Raw genomic sequence first — 17734 nt, forward strand, 5'->3', positions numbered from 1 at the left:
AGGTTCACATGAAGGTCACAGAATCACTTAATTTAGGATATAAGTCTGGCAGATAACTTAAAAAATTATTTGTTCTCATCTCTTTATAACATGTAAAAACCTGAGGCCCAGTGACATGATATGACGTGTACAACATTAAGCAGTTGGCAGAAGTAAGAACATATTCCCTCAGTTAGTCCCAGTCCTATGTGAAATCCATTTCACTATCCTGGTTGCCTCACACAGAGTTAATGGTAGACAAGCCCCAGTGATACTAAACATTTCTGTAGTAAATATTTTGAAATTTACTTGTACATTTGCATTGCTAGTGAGAGTTTAATAGCAGCAGGTAGAAAATGCAGTGGTAGTAGATAGTAGTCGTAACACATGTGGCATCTCCTTGGCAATGAGTAAGTTCTACATTTTAAGGAAGTTGAATAGCAGTTACTTACATTCTCTGAAAAGACGATTGATGAAATTGCACACCTTGACGAATTCTTACCTTTAGCTCCTGAGGTCAGGTCAGGGTGATCACCAATCTCCTCTTCAAAGCTCTGGACCTGAGACACCAGAATGCGTCAATCTCATTATCTTGTTCCCCAGATACCCCGACCTGTCTCTATAGTGACAGAGAAGTGTATCAGTAACCTGTCACTGTCTTGGTTTCTATGCCCATCCCTGCACTGTGGTTCCCTTTAGGGAGGAGTTTGTTCCCCGGAGCTTATCACAGTGCATGCCTCACAGCAGACGGCTCAAAGGAGAGGTGGCCAACCTTGGGATTTACAAGTAAATATCCTCCCCCACTACTGGATAATTTGACATGAAAAGAGGGGTGGGGCATGCTCTTCTGTATTTTCTTTGTAATTATATTAAAGAATAGAGAAAATAATGAAAATGTGTATATACATATTTTTTAAAAGACTGAGAAGTGCAGGTGGCCATGCCATCTAAATAGGGTGAAAATTAGCATGAATGTATGAAGGTGGGAGGAAAAAGCAAAGGAGATATGTGAAATGGGAGTCAAGCTATGTGACTGTCAATAAATCCCAAAGCGAACTAACAAAATACTGATCCCATAAAAATAAAAAAACAAACCCATCCTGCTTCTTTGTCTAAGGCCCTGCATTAGTCATCTTTGGGGAAATATTTCAAAGACACATCCCCTCAATGACAAAATCTGGTCCTCTAGGAACTGGTGCGGTGGTGGGGGGTGGTGGGGCAGACGTCCTTCTCACACACACACACACACACACACACACAATCTCTACCTCAACAAGCTCTTCCTGCCGAGGCTATGAGAATACAGAGGAGGAATTTCACTGAGTGGGAAGTAGTTGAACGGACCCTCGAAGAAGATGAAATGTGGAAAGAGTAGAGAAAACCATCCTGAGATGCATAATAAAACAGTGAGAAATGACCTGTGGATTCAACTGAGAGCAAGGACCAGAAAAGGGATGGGAGAAACCAACGGCTGGTTTCATATCATTTAGTTCTGACTGAAGCAACCAGAATGACCTTAAATGTCCCAGAGTAAACAGGAGTTTGGAACATAAGACCTAATGCCGAGGGACTGACAGATGAAGGGGTTAAATGAGGGCTGAAAGGCAAAAGGTGCCTTGATGAGGGTTATCTCCCTTAGAAGTTGAGCGCAAAGTACAAACAACACTGACCTCTTCCATTTCGAAGGAGTCTGGTGCCTTCCTCACCCCAGATAAGCTCTTGAGCTTGTTAGTCTGAATCGCATTTTCTTTCCGAGTTCTGTCCTTGACTGACCCCTCAGACACACAGGAAGGAGGAGTCTGCTTGGCTAGCTTGGGTGAGTAAGGCCAGCGCCTTTTCAGAAGAGCTCTGGGAGGACGACAAGGTATCAAGTCATCACAGGCTTGGAGAGACCAATGCTCGGCCGAAGGAGATAAATGACTTTGGTCAAGGTTGTCTGTCACAGCTGGTGATTCTATTGCACATCCCCCTGGTCCTGCACAGGTGCTGGAAAAATGTTCCCTCTTCTTCAGAGACCCTGACACTTCTGAACTACCGTGGCTCCTGATCTGCTTCGAGGCTCTCCTGAAAAGTTCCCCCTCTCTTCTTGGATGTCCTTCGGCTCCACTCACTGAAGTTCTTTGCATATTTTCCTCTTCATTTTTCTCTTCAGCTTCGCTCTGCCAGGTGCTAACATCATTCAGCAAAGATGAGAAGGCATTGGCCACCTGACCCAGGATTTCCAGCTGTCGGAAACGGCCTGAACGATATAGAAAGCACAATTTTTAGGCTGGGTTTTTGTAATGAAACTGCATTGAAGTGTCAAAACTGGAGAGGTTGGTTAACACATGTGATTTTTCAAGATGAGAAGGACTTGAAGCTCCAGAAACTCATTTTTTCTCTGTACATGCTACTAATTATTATGAAGGTGACTCCTCTATATAAAGTTAAGGGGAAGTGAATACCTTTTGTATTTAGTTGTACATGCATACTAGATAGATTCATATATGCCAATGATTAATGGTGTGTTAATCCATAACATCGACAGGCAAAGATGTATCTTGAGTTCAATCTTGTGAATAAAACTAAATTGTCAAAAAGTAAACCCAGCTCTTCCATACAAGATGAACTTGAGTTTCTCCCACTGCTTTAGGCAGTAGATATCCTCATCCTCACCTCCATCCTCTCCATCTATTGCCACCTGAGAGTATGGAAAACTCATGGTGCATGGAGTCAAGAGGCCTGGATCCAAATTCTAGGTCCACCTTTTCTCCATCATTACAACCAGTGACCTTCCAGGTGGGCCAAGTTCATGAATAAAACAACATGGAACATATTTCCCTTCCCCCAACATATGCACATGTAGAGGGATCCAGATATAAGCTGTTCTGTTTCAGCGATGACAGGAGGGGTGGATTGCCACTGTACACATCTCCCAGACCATCTCTCCTCATTCTGTGGCTCACCTCCCCGCTCACTGTGTAACTGCAGAACCAGCTCAAACTGATCTTATTTTAACAAGATACTGGGATGTTTTTCAGGGACAACTGAACAAAACCGCATTTGGTCAAAGCATGTGCAGAGGAGAGGATTTTGATCAAAGTCTCTCCACCCCATGGAACCAAAGCACTGGGACAAAACTGGAACCTGAACACCAGAATCCTTTCAGAAGTGAAGGGTCTGCTGTCCAGGGAGGTTGGGTGCTGAAGCCTTTACCATATCTTACCATGACCAGCCAAGCTCCAAGGCTCTCCAGTTGAAACTTGCCCCTGCCCCTTCCCTCTCCCCACCCCCACCCCCCAGTGATTTTGCATGCCAGCAGGTTTCCCTGAACCCTGTCAATCTCTCTTTGAACCCTGGATCAGAAGACAGATTTGAGCTCTGCCTCTTATCTTCTTGCTGGTTGATCTTACAACAAAGATTTTTTTTCTTAAAAGCCAGTGCCATAGTATTGGCTTCTATGTGCACTGGGCAGTGAGCCCTTGCTCTGTAACAATTGCCGTCGGTAGGACTTGGATGCCATGTGGTCCTCACTTACCATACAAGTTAGGGTTCTCAATGTCCATTCGCTGCTTTTGAGCTTCAAGAAAAACATGGATATTGATCCCTGTGGCTGCTGAGTCACAACCCAGGAATCTGGCTGGAATTTGTGTGCAGATGTCTGGCTCGTCAGCACCAAACCCCAGGTCCAACAGAATGTCCACTGGATCTTTTTCCCCAAATTCCAGCCACTCAGGAATGCTGCAGTAAAAAATATGAATGTCTTTATGCTGTAACATACATGCTTTATAGTTTTCACATTTGTTTTATAGATAGTAACATACTCTATGTATCTTTTGGCATCATGCCTTTTTTCTACTAAAATATGAATTGAAGATAATAAGTTGGTATATATACACAACTACCTATTCCTTTTGTCACTGTACAGAATTCCATAAAATGGGAGCCAATAACTTATGTGACCATTTCTCCATTGACAGATATTTAGCCTATTTCACTGACCCTTTTATACTCCTCTTGCAAGTTGGGGTTTAGAAATCCTCACTCATTCTCTCCTCCACCCGTTCATGAATTTCTCAAGTGCCTACTTATTGATTCCTGAAATCCACTGTTGCCCTGGGATGATTTTCCTGGATGTGAAGTGCCTGGAAACCACATACCTTTGTGGTATACTCACAGCAGAATGGTATGAGTTGAAGCTGGTCCCTCTGGATAGAGTGGGAGTTTCTGAACATTGGTGCAGAGATCTAGGGCGAGAGGGTAGCGATGATGAGATGGGTCCCTTTAGATCATCCCCCCGGGGGGGGGGCATTGGGAGCCTTTCCCTTCCAGAGCACACATTTGCATTTCCTGGTCATTCCTAATAACCCCCACAGGGGCCATGCCTTTGAAGAAGGAGTGCAGCGGCGGAGGGGAGTGCTGTCTACAGAAGGTGTGGGGATTTAAGTGTCAGGTGCCCACAAGTGCTCATTATGAAGGTGACAGAATATCTCACTTTTGACAGATGGCAAATCACTGGGGAACCTTTCAGGAATGATCCCTGCTAGGCTCTGACTTTCGGGAGGAAGTTAAAATTTTGCTATGAAAGAGGTAGAGGCAGCAGCCACTGAGGCGACTCAACATTCATTCTCATCATGAAGGACTTCCTAGGGCATGGTTAGTGTTCTCTGAGTGCTGTCTCTAGGCTCAGGGCCAACCACACGCAACAGTAACACTCTCCTTTACGGCCTCAAAAACCAGCATCCCTCTATCCAAAGAGACCTGCACTGCAGGTCATTTGAAAGCATTTGCAGCCTGGCCGGTGTGGCTCAGTGGTTGAGCATGCCCCAGGAGGTCACTGGTTTGATTCCTGGTCAGGGCACATGCCCAGGTTGTGGGCTCAATCCCCAGCAGGGGCTGTGCAGGAGGCAGCTGATCAATGTTGATGTTTCTCTCTCATCAATGTTTCTATATCTCTTTCCCTCTCCCTTCCTCTTTAGCTAAAATCAATGAAAACATATTCCAAACAGAACGGAACCCTGTCATAATGTAGTTGACTTGTAGATACCTCATCTAAACTACAGCTGCAACTAGTCTCATCAAATACAACAGCCAGTTGGAACAAAATTGAAATTTATCAAAGAATACAATGTAGATAACAGTTTTCCCAAGGAGACCAAGGTATCCTGCATGCACAGCTGAATTTCCTTAATCCTGTCCATTATTAGTAAGAATCAGTGGGCCCTGCCTCTTTGTTCAATTGCTTCTCTCGACCTATAAAAGCTCATAGTCTAGTTCAGTGGTCCTTAAACCAGAGCGTGCCCAGGACTATGTGAAGACCTTACAAAAACACGATTTCTGAACTCTACCCTTAGGTTTTCCTATTCAAAGTGCCTGGGTTGGGGATCAAAAATCTGTCCTTTTAAGTTCTCAGGTGATGTGGATACTGCTGCTTGGGGTCACTTTCACTGCTTTCCACTAACATTGGAAATGATAAGATTTAAATTATAGCATGATGGTCAATAATATTGGCAATATGAACTATGAATATAACTGTTTTATGAACAGGTCCTGTGAACAGCTGAATTATAGTAGAATGCCATTTCTGCGTGTTTTAATTAAATCCCCCCAAGTCAGAATTTGTTGATATAATTTGCTCACTCCTTCATGACATTTTAAGAACCTGCATTTCTCTCAAGGCTCCCAAAAACATTGCAGCACCGGGGCTCAACCAGTGACAAGATCCCAGGATCCATGTCATTATTAAGAACCATCTTCACTGTACTTCTGTCATGAGAGACGTGGCCGTAAACTACTGGACTGAAGCAACACTGATTCTGCCACCTACCTCAGGTAGTCTTTCACAGTCATTTGAACCATTCCTTGTTCATGCGAAAAAACTGCAACAAAAAAAGGGGGGAGATGAACTTAATTTCCTTTCATCTCATGGAAGGTTTTCTCATCCTCAAAGGAACCAACGTGTGACTGATTGCCATGTCTGAGATTGTATGGGCATGAGATACAAGGCATCTCTGTCGTGAACAAGACAGAACGTAATTAATGGCTAAATGGTGTGACAGGCACTTGAAGATGTGTACTTGCTCAGTGAAAGCGAGTCAGTAGCACGTGAAGTAGTCAGCAGTGACTACCTGGAAAGAAGCAGTACTTGTCTCGAATTTTTAAGAATAAGGAGTAATGACCCAGCTGGTGTGGTTTAGTGGGTAAGTGTCAACCTAGGAACCAGGAGATCAAAGTTCAATTTCCGGTTGGGGCACATGCCCAGGATTTGGGCTCAGTCCCCAGTAGGGGGCATGCAGGAGGCAGCCAATTGATGTTTCTATTAAAAATTGTAAAGTTTTATTGATACAGTATAGGGTTATGTATGGAATAGCATATCAGGTAAATGGCCTCCACGGCTTTGCTGGCACATACGCACTCTTTTGTTATTGCCTGAGCAGCCGCATTTTCGAAGAAGAATGGTCCAATAATGCCTCCCGCCCAAAATCTGCACCAAACAGTGACACGTTGTGGATGCATTTGTTTCTCAACAATCACTCGTGGATTTTCTGAACCCCAAATGCGACAATTTTGTCGATTAACCAAGCCATCAAGATGAAAATGAGCCTCATCGAAATTCAGCCACATTTATGCAAAACGGTCATGGAAAATTTCAACTAAAGAGTGCGTATGTGCCAGCAAAGCTACGGAAGCCATTTACCCAATATGCTATTCCATACTAACCCTATACTATATACTTTATGAATCAATAAAAAAATTACAATTTTTCATTATAAACCCATGTTTTCTATCAAAATTACTTCTTGCGTGAATTTTGGGACACCCTTTACTTTACAGGGGTCAAAGGGAGCTGTCCTGACGGAGTTGTCCATCCACTTTTTCGGGGTCCTGTGAGGCACCTCCAAGACCCAGAGTTTGAGAAACACCATTTGTTCAGTGCCAAGTCTCTCGCCTCGGCAGGCACCGCTAATCCACTGCAGCGCTCACTCCCTGAACTCAACTCACTCTCAGAGCTTCTCAGACCATAAAGCCATTACCCACTGATTGAAGTTGTCACACGAGAGAAAGCCTATTTGCCACTTTATTAACCACGTCATAGATGTAAGCACAGTCTAATTTTTGACAGTCATATTGTAATGACTTGATGCCACAATAAATTAGAGACGTTGCCCAAAATGGAAGGTAAAATAAATATTTGTCTGTTTTAAGCAATTTTTTTTTTCTATTTCTCCCTGGCTCCATTCCCGCCACGACCACCTCCACCTACTGCTGTGCAGGGAACTCCCAAAGGCAAGCTCCCTGTGAGCCTGGCTAGCTCTCCACAGAACTCTGAAGTTTCTGAGCGCCTCTTCTCCCCTAAGCCATTCCGTGGTTCTGCGTGTCCTGCTAGGACGCCTCTCTCGCCCGGCCTCGGCCTTTCCCAGTTGCCTGCCATTGCTCTGGATTTCCTCGGACGTGCGAATGGATGTGTGATCCAGGCCAGGCTGGCACTGTGGCCACAGTGAGTGGCTCAGACTGTCAGAGAGGAAATGACCATTTTCAGATACTGATGAGAAGAGTTCGCTCAGCCCTGCTGCAATTTCCAACACCCTGGCCCCACGGGAAACCCAGCCATTCAGAGAAATGGGCAGCGCTGCACCCCGGGCATCTTCATGAGATTCTCGAGCCACACTCCGTGGACCACACCCCACAGCCCTGCCATCCATCTTCAGAAGCAATCTGCTTGCCGGGAAACCAAGGGGAGCCCCGAAGAGGAAAAGGATCCCCTAAAGGCAACATGTTTTCCAGGAAATGTGCAAAGTGGAGCCAACTAGGTCACAAGGGGGGTTAGTTTTCTGATCTGACGACGCATATTGAAAGCCTTACACAATTTTAATACCCGTTGGAGAAAGGGCCTTCTCTCCTTCCACCTTACAGCTCCCCATAAGGCCCAGCCATCACTGACCCAGAGGGGCAGTTGGGGTGTCTGAACCCCTCACCTGAGCCCCATCCTCACTGACGCACAGATACAGCTTTTATATCTCTTGTGAGATTCCTTATCCACTGTCTTTTTTATCTTATTTGAAATGACACAAATGTCTCTCTTCATCTAATTCACATACATCAGCCCTCTGCTGCCAGGCTTAGATTTTGAAGAAAATCAAGCCAGAGAAAAATCAATATGATTTTTTAAAAGAAATTCACAAACTAAGCCTGTTTTAAAAATTATAATAAAATTGTTAAAAATGATTTTGGTTCATCAATCCATTTCCTTTTGCATTTCCAGGCTCCCTGGGTCCTGGGAAGCAGCGACCAATCTTTCCAACACTTCCACCTGGTAGTTGAGAGTCTTGGAGAGAGAAGTGTGGAGTTATTATTCCTTGTCTGTCGGGGTATTTAGTTATGGTGGTGGTTGTTTTATTTTTGTTTTTCTCTACTTTGCCAATGTGTAAGATAAACTTTCTGGAGCCTGAGGATGGGTTCATCAGGGCGAGGTTGCCTGTTTTCAATAATGAACCTGAACCTGAACCTGAACCGAGAGGCATAAGCGGGCGGCCCAGGTCTCACTGGCATGGGATTCCTAGAATTGCCTGAAAACTCAGGCAATCCAGCAACTGTGGCCCAGGCCTCCTCAGGGCAGCGGTCTGTTGGCAGCCATGTGCTCTGTGATTCTCTGCTCTCTGTTCTGCCTGCTTGGTCCAATAGTGGTTACCTGCCCGGCTCCGGGAAGCATTTGAATCTGTCACAGCGAGAATTTGACACCCAAGGAATGCCAGGTGGAGCAAACCAACCGCTCCTGTTGCCCAGGACTTTCTCAAGCTTCTGCGGGCACCAGGCTCACCCAGGGAGAAGATGGGACTCTTATGGCTGTGTCTGTACTCACCACAAAGCCCTGCTGGCGAGGGCCTCCTTCATTCCTCACTCATTTCTCTAGTTGCTGAGTTTTAATATTTTCTCTAATATTTTCCCCTTCCAAGATACCCTTTAGAAAGACAAGATTTGACTTTCTAAATGCATTGGAGAATAAATATTGAAAAAAATATTAAGGTCCTACTATTCCCAAGTTTTGTAAGGGTTGATTTGGAGGAGAATTAAAGCAAGAAAAAACATGCCCTGCCCTACTCAGTGTGTCCCACTGCATGGGTTAAGATCCAGTTCTTATTCCTTCTTGGAGACCTGAGTCTCCAGCCACCCTGCCCACTGCTAGGTGGACTCCTGCCATCTGAAGCAGCAGACACCACGCTTAACCCTGCAGAGTGTATGGCTGGGGAAGATGGAGTGAGATATGCAGAAGGCACTAATTAGCACCTCCATTGGCTTAGAAAGCATTTTTTATTTTGGTTTTCCTAAGCATTTCTGACTGATTCATGGAAGACATTTGGTTCTTTGGAATATCGTCCAATAGACTAATCAAATTACATTTTCACAGGGCTCTAAAATAATAGCAATCTGCAGCTTTCTGCACACTTAACTCCTGCATGACCAAGAACCTTAGAAGAGGCAGCCAGCAGGGTTTGTCTCATTTGATGAATTATTAATCTGTATCCTTACAAAAAAAGAGTCTCTTCATTCTCCCTGACACTCGTGCTCAAAACCTTAAAGCCAGTTGTAATGATTGGGCTCTTCTTCACCCACATACCTGTTTATTTTGCCGGTGATGTTGACCCATCCTCTCTACTCCATTGCTGACACCCACCCCAAGTGGAGGTCACAATCGCTTCATCCCGAGGTGTGTACCTTCCTCCCATTGCCAGGATGCACACTGGAATCTGTCACTGCCCTTCTCAGAAACCATTCATAGCTCACTGCAATTGAGAAGGCCAATGTGTACCAGGCCTGCTGCAATACCCTGGCGCGGCACCTACGGCATCTGTCACTTGTGGCTCAGGACCCTCTACTCAGGTGAACAAAGGTAGGGCTTTAAAATCGACTGAACACAGCCTGTCCTTTGACTGGAACCTGAGATGACACTTCTTTGCCACCCCTCTCCTAAGACATCAAGTGGGATCCCCTCTTTCTGGATATTAAGGCATTTGTAACCTGAAATACCCTATTTAACAGGAACCTTTCTACCTTTGCTTCTCAGCCTGAAACCAGTTCCTAGTCTGACCACCTTTTGTATGCATTCCTGTACATATTTAACTTTCTTCTCATTCTATGACTTTGCCCAAGCTCCCTTTGCTTCCACCAACTGACACTGTCTTGCTTTGCCTCTTTGTTTTTCCCCAAAATCGCATCTCTCTTTGATTGACTAGCTTACGTCTCACCTCTCCTTTGAAGATTTCCCAATCTGACTACATCATCTTCATCATGGGCCAGTTGTACTAAGATCCTTTGGCTGATTAGCTCTGGAGAAATCAGGAGTGTTAGAAGGGGATTCCTGCCTCAGGGGCATCTGCAACTTGGTTAGTGAGGCCGATCATAGCCCTAATAATTTGAGGCAGCACAGACCATGTGCCATATGAATAGAATCCATAGTAGATATGACTGGTGTCTAGAAAACTGATGAGTCTCTTAGTGCAGATGTGAGGAAGGGCCTTGTCAAGAATATGGAACTTGAGTCAGGACTCAAAAGAAGGGCAAGGAGTGAACAGAACAGGAAAGATGTTAATACAGGAGAAATTGGATGACTAAAGAAAAAGAACTAGCCCTAACCAGTTTGGCTCAGTGGATAGAGCATCGGCCTGCAGACTCAAGGGTCCCAGGTTCAATTCCAGTCAAGGGCATGTACCTTGGTTGCGGGCACATCCCCAGTAGGGAGTGTGCAGGAGGCAGCTGATCGATGTTTCTCTCTCATTTTCATTGATGTTTCTAACTCTATCCTTCTCCCTTCCTCTCTGTAAAAAATCAATAAAATATAAAAAAAGAAAGAAAAGAAAAAGAACTAGCGATGGAATGAGAGCAGGCAAGACTAGAAAATCTTTTAGAACATTGGTATAGGTTACATTCAGATTATGATGGCCCTAGAAAGTCTGAGTGACATTCTTGAGAGCAGGAACCATAGATTCTACATCTTTGTTCTCACGGCCTGGCACAGTTCTTTGCTCTGAATGCTTTCTTTTGATAAGCATTAAGGGAACATCTATTATGCTTAATTGGATTTACTTGGACCTTTTCTTATAATAGAGACCATAAAATTTAGAATTTGATTCTGTAAGTTCTTATTGTTTAATCAATTCCTTCTGGAAAGAGATGAGTTTACTCACCAGGGACTTCCTTGGGTATTGGAGAAGAAATATCTGAATAGTAAAAAGGACAGATGAATTAACCACCCATTAAATAATCCACAGCGCCCAGCAGGTCTTCGACAGACATTATCTCTGTGCTGTGGGAGTTAGTACTTGTGCTTCCACTCACAGTATGCTCAGTTGTTGAACAAGTACACCTGGTATAACCCTAACACATGCATTTGGTGTACGCATCTGTCCTTGTAGCATCATGACAATGCACTCTTAGAGTGAGGGCTGATGTTCAATTTGTTTTCTAGTGGTGGGGATGGGTTTTCCCTCTCTCTAGGTCCTCTCTCCAGCCTTTCTTATGTACAGCTTTAATCTGGAATCCCAGGTTAAGAATGAGTCATCAGCCTGAGAAGAGGGACCTTACCATCTAGGACCATGGTCCATTTAGCATCACGTTCACTCCAAGGACCATCTGAATGTCCTAGGTGTTTGTGGGTATAGGAAGGTCCGTGGATCCTCTCTAGGCCCAAACTGAGAATCAAATTTGTTCACTTGTGCAGTTGGTGACCACTAAGAGGAGTTAACCTGCACTTGGAGCCCTGCTTCTCAGAGAAGAAAAGGAGTAAGAAGTTGAAGGATGCCCATGTGGCTCTTCCCTGTAAGTCATCCATGTGCCCTGAGCCGATGATGTATTGGAGATACTTAAAGACAAGAGTCAGACCACTCAGCTAAGATGCCCTAATATTTGTCACAAGACAGGACAGACTGGTGAGAGACCATCATTTGTGAAGTGCTTTTGTGAGACTCAAGATGCAAGTATCACTGACGGCTAAAGAAGGAGCAAGGGAAGGTATCTGTCAGAAAGGAGAAACCCAAGCAATTTCTATCAGTTAGTGAGCTTGGGTAAGCAACGTTTCAGTGGCAGAGACCTCAAAGCCCCAAGAGAAGAGGCCTCAGAGGTCCAGGCTTTACGGACTGTCCCAGGGGAAGGCGCCACACCCACCTCAGGACATCTCGGGCCACCGATCATTCCCACCAGCTAACACAGCTCCTGAAATAGCTCCTAGTCTCAGAAAAGAACCTTCCCTTTGTCTCCACCTTTTCTTCCAGCTGTCCTGTTAATTAGCTGCTTCCTTTTACTTTCCAAAGAAGTATATAGAGAAGTATTTGGTAAACACTTCTTTCCACATGAAGTCCAATAACTGCAAATGGTCCCTCCTGGAGGCCCATGGGACTGCTCCCTATGGGAGGTACTGGGTGGCCTGGAAGATGGGCAGGCACCTGGATCTTGTTGCTACTTCAGTGAATCAAGTCCCAGACATGGTCATGGAGGGAAACCAGCCTCAGAACGATTCCCACTTTTCGTGGGTATCACCCCGATTTTATTCCTGTATCGGAGATTTCATTTCAGAACGTGTCCTTTACTTGGAAATAGGGTCTTTGAGGGTGTAACTAGTAAAGGGGTGGTCATGGTGGATTAGGGTGGGCCCCGAATCCTACATCCAAAGACTGGGGTCCTTAAAAGAAGAGAAGACCCACAGGGAAAAGACAGCCACGCGAACACAGGCCAGAGAATGGGGGGATGCAGCCACAGCCAAGGAATGCCCAGGGTGGACAGAAGCCACATGAAGACAGAAAGAGGCTGGAAGGAGCTCTTCCCTGAACCTCCAGGGAGAGCATGACCTTGCTGACACCGTGATTTCAGACTTCCAGCCTTCAGAACCAGGAGAGAATAAATCCCCTTTCAAGCCACCAAGTTTGTGGTAATGGTTATGGCCGCCCTAGGAACTGGTGCGCCTCTCAGCATCGTACGAGGGTTGTGAGAGTTTTCACAGGCTTCTCCCTCCATAGTGGCTACTTTTCTGTCTCTTCAGTTCCTTTTCATTTCACCACAGGTTTCTCCCTGCCACACTCAGCACGACCCTCAGGTCCCCCGTTTCTGGGACTGTTCCGGCTTCCACACTCCCCAGTGCAGCTCCTGGCTTCCCTGAATTCAGTGTGTGTCCATCTCACCATGGCCAGTGCCTGCACAGAGAGGCTAACAGAGTGGCTAACAGACTGCCGGACCTCAAGCGTCCCCACCTGCCACTAACCAGCTGGGACCAGAAATCTGCACTTAACCACCCTGTGCCCCAGATCCTTCACCTGTAAATCACAAATGAACACCAGCCGGGCGACCGCACAGGTCACTGAGTTGAAAATGTGATAGATGAGAAAGGCCTCGTAAACACGAAGGCTCAATTAAACCTGCAGGGCGCTAGTCCATTATTATTAGGAACCTCGCTGAAGATGAAGGACCTGGCAAATTGAAACTGCATTTCTGTTCTCACAACCCTTCCAATATCCCTCCTCTCCTCCAGGTCTTCCCCTCATGTCTGAGCCCTTTCAGGTCACTGACTTGATTCAGAGGAGGAAGGGCCATGAGGTGTGTTTAATTTGGGGGAAGTGAAGTTTTTAACACAGTGATTGACAACCCCAGAACTGGTGCCATGCGTCCCGCCATGACCTGGGAAGATGAAATGTCGGGGGATGTGAAATGCTGGCTGTATTTCTTAAGTTCTTGCCTTTCCTTGAGTCTGATCTATGATGAACAGAGGTACTTAATTTCAATTTATTGGCAAACATCTCCAGAGATTTTTCTTTCCATCATGGAATATATATATATATATATATATATATATATATATATATATATATAATCTGTTGCCAATAGGCCAGCGGTTCTCAACCTGTGGGTCATGACCCCTTTGGCGGTCAAACGACCCTTTCACAGGGGTCGCCTAAGACCATCCTGCATATCAGATATTTACATTATAATTCATAACAGTAGTAAAATTACAGTTATGAAGTAGCAACGAAAATAATTTTATGGTTGGGTCACAACATGAGGAACTGTATTTAAATGGCCAGAAGGTTGAGAACCACTGCAATAGGCCAAGGTTGTGGGTTTGACCTCAGTCAGGTAACATACAAGAAGCAACCAATGAATGCAGATATAAGTGGAATAACAAACTAATATTGTGCTCTCTCACTCTCTCCTTCACTCCCTCTTCCTCTCTCTTAAAAAAAATCCATTAAAAAAATAAACTTGGCAAAGAAGAAAATTTCAATGAATTTATCTAGCTTTTCAAGTTTAAAAAAAAAATCCAAATTTAAACTGGTTTGTAGCCAACCATCATCTTAAGTTAAAAGGCAGTGAAAAAAGTAAACTAATTAAAACCAGCCAAGTAAGGAACAATTTGACTAAAAATTGTTTCCTCTAATCATTAAACTCCTAATTTATGCCATTTTTACATACATTATTTATGGCATTTCATCAATTTAAAAACACACTTTTTTTTTCACATTCTAACATGCATACAGTCAGTACTGCATTTCATTTATAATTGCCAGGGATTATTGTTTTACTTTCCATTGAGTGGAACTTAAAGTGTGAGTGCATTTTACGATCAAGGGGTCTTCGATTCTATGAAATACAGTATTTCATTTACTGAAGATGGAAACTGTGCGACTTGTAATTAAATTTCTTTTTCTTTTTATAATGCTCATATCAAACCTCTGCGTAACAAGGGTGCTACATGTTCTGCCTCAGAAATACATGCTTGCATCGTTTGCTAGAGATTACAGTCATTTGTTTTTTTGAGAACAAATGCATCATTTTGAGACCAAAGAAGAGAAAGAAACTAGATTTAGAAAGAAAAATACAATAGACAGTGAGGAGAAACGAAACAATTTCATTTCCATAATTACATTCTTGCAAAACATCTTCATAGAACCCGGTGAATTTCGGCTAGAACTTGAGCTAATGTGATGGCAAGAGTCCTGGTTTCCAGCCCCCACCTGCTGCTGGGTAATCCCCTGGCGTTCCTGAGCCTCAGTCCTGAATATTAAACAAAGTGACAGCACCGGATGGTTGTTGAAATCGGTTCTATTTCTAGGAACCTCTGATACTTCTCATTTTAAGAAGAGTTATTTGCACAGACATGTCAATACAGCTCCTACCAGGGTTCACATACCCTGACTGCTGCTGGGGCCTCTTGTCTTACCTGTGTGGTCGGTGACTTGCTGAAAGTTTTCATCTACAGAGACACTGTAAGAAACAAAAGTATTGTGAATCAAACAGTATGTGTAAATAAGTTAGACCAAATTGCTCTGTAATTAAATAGAGGAGAGCAAATGCAGACTTGCTAGGCTTTACTACCAGAGGACGTTCAGGAAGCCATGAGAAGCCAGGGGCTGAAGGAGTACCCCGTTTTGTTCTTTTAAACTGGCACATAACTTGTGCAATAATAGAGTAACCTATCAAGCACACAGATAAGATGAAAATCCCTATAGGTCACTCCTCACCCCAGCAGGGTTACTCATTGTTTTCATGGATCTTTGTGAGAGAAATGTACAAGGGCACAAACACACACTTACAAGGACCCAGAGTCCAGCCACCGCTGAATACTTTCTTGTTTGGAACCGTCTACAAATGAGAAAGAAACAGTCAGAGCACAGCCAGTTAAAAAGACTCTATTTCATTATTCAGTCACCACCCCGTAGCCCCATTTCTTACATATTTAGGTCCATGTTTCTATAAGCATATTCATGTTTTCTGTAATCATCCTTTCCTGGAAATGAAGGATGAACTTGCCAAAAGACTGTAACTTAAAAAAATAAAACCAAAAACATAAAAGGGGAGAAAAAGAAACCACCAAGAGCAAGAGATGTTGGAATCGTGCTGTAATTACCTGGCATGAATGCAAAGGGTGAACAAGCACATGAGACTTCTGTCTTTCTCTTGTTGGATGGAAATCACCCGGGAGCCCCTCCGGATTGAATCGGGACATTTACCTAAGGCAGCTAGCCAGGGATGTTTATTTGCAAGGCGTTCTCTGCCAGGTTAGAAACCAAATTTGCATTCATTCCAGGGACAAATTGCACTAGAATCCCAGATTGCCAAAGGCACCCTGTGTTAAAAAGGCACCAGCCTTTTAAGGTGGATCTTTATCCCTACACAACAAAGGGTCACCAGGCAGAAAGGAGAGGATGCAAAGGCAGCATTTCCTATTATGGGCTCCAGGCTACTCTAAGCTGACTTTCTTGGACTTGAAACCGTCAGAGAGGGAGCTGAATTACCCCCTCACAAGGTGTCTGGTGAACCAAAAAGGCCAGTGGGACAGGGAGGTGTTTATTCTTCAGTTGAGGTAGTGTGAAAGGTGGTGAACAAAGAAGAAAAACCAGCCTGGCTGGCGTGGCTCAGTGGTTGAGCATCGACCTATGAACCAGGAGGTCATGGTTCGATTCCCAGTCAGGGCACAGGCCGGCTCGATCCCCAGTGGGGGGGTGTGCAGGAGGCAGCCTATCAATGATTCTCTCTCATCATTGATGTTTCTATCTTTCTCTTCCTCTCCCTTCTTCTCTGAAATCAATAAAAATATTTAAAAAAGAAAAACCATCAGTTACATTATAGTGGAGGCAGAAGTGTTTCCTTCCTTATTACTCTTTAAGCTGTTAAATGATTATTAGCGCCTCATGTAAAACCCAGCAAATAAAAGCCTTTGGTTAAAATAAAGCCTCATGTCTCCAACACAGACTCCACACAGCTCTGGTGTTCTGGGGGGCTTAGTATGTGGGTACATTGGACTGGGAAGGAAGCCGAGTTCATTCTTTAGTTGGACTGTTTCCATCAAGGTCTTTGAGTGTCTGTAGGGGACGTCAGAAGTGCCCATTTCATAGAAGTTTCTGGCATCATGCCAGGAATGCTGGTATCTTCAAAGCCAAGTCCATGCTCTGAAATTATGTGCCCCCAGCCCAAAGCCCCCACATCCCTCGCCACCCACAGAAGGGCAGTTTCAGACACCCCGAGGCCCGTGCTCACCTAGCGAGGGCGTGGGGAGACTCTGGCCTTCCTCCTCAGAGCCTGGAGGCGGCTGCTCTTCCAGAGGAGCCCAGGCCCTCTTGGTGGACCGCAGGATGCCTCTCCGGCTCCTCTCCTGGACTCCTCGAGGGCTGTCAGATCCATGTGACTTCTCCATCATCATCATTTGGCACACTGATCTCAAAGCAACACAAACCAGACACAATGGGTCAGCTTTTGGGCTTGGCTCAAGGAGAGGGCAAAGGCCAAGATGCTCACAGTCCAACGAGTAGATCCAGGTCACGATCTTTGGTAGCTTGGATCATCCACAAGCCAAGTTCTGTGTTTCAATGCAGAGAAATGGTCCCCTCTCAGTGGAGAGGCAGCTGGAGACCAGGGACTAATGTGGCCTCACCCATCACCAGGCCACATCCACACCCTCGTGGATTCAAGCTGGCTGTCAGGGATGTGGTCAGTGAGCAAAGAAGTTGGCCAAGTGGCTACAACCAGCCACAGAGGAAGCTTAAAGGCACTGATTAACATAATAGACAGCCTTCAAATCTATCCAACTGTTACATCTTTAAAAAACATTTTTAAAGCCTTAGCTGGTTTGGCTCAGTGGATAGATCATTGACCTGTGGACCAAAGGGTCCTAGGTTCGATTCTGGTCAAGGGCACCTACCTTGGTTGCTGGCTCCTCCCTGGCCCGTGCCCTGGTTGAGGCTCCTGCAACAGGCAACCAATCGATGTATTGCTCTCACATTGATATTTCTATCTT

At 44.7% G+C, this 17734-nt stretch overlaps 1 protein-coding gene across 1 annotated transcript in view; it reads right to left on the reverse strand.

Annotated features, from left to right (window-relative positions):
- Positions 1–17143, reverse strand: part of CCDC129 (coiled-coil domain containing 129) — a 49129-nt gene extending 31986 nt beyond the window's left edge. Inside the window, exons 1-8 of the mRNA XM_023753860.1 lie at positions 16978–17143; positions 15534–15582; positions 15161–15204; positions 5786–5837; positions 4119–4205; positions 3497–3699; positions 1650–2218; positions 482–539 (exon numbers count right to left, since the gene is read on the reverse strand). Coding sequence (XP_023609628.1) covers positions 482–539; positions 1650–2218; positions 3497–3699; positions 4119–4205; positions 5786–5837; positions 15161–15204; positions 15534–15582; positions 16978–17143 — 1228 coding nt within the window. The remainder of the gene's footprint in view (positions 1–481; positions 540–1649; positions 2219–3496; positions 3700–4118; positions 4206–5785; positions 5838–15160; positions 15205–15533; positions 15583–16977) is intronic.
- Positions 17144–17734: the final 591 nt, after the last annotated feature.

Source organism: Myotis lucifugus, unplaced genomic scaffold (assembly GCF_000147115.1).
Source record: "Myotis lucifugus unplaced genomic scaffold, Myoluc2.0 scaffold_52, whole genome shotgun sequence".
Lineage (NCBI taxonomy): Eukaryota > Metazoa > Chordata > Mammalia > Chiroptera > Vespertilionidae > Myotis > Myotis lucifugus.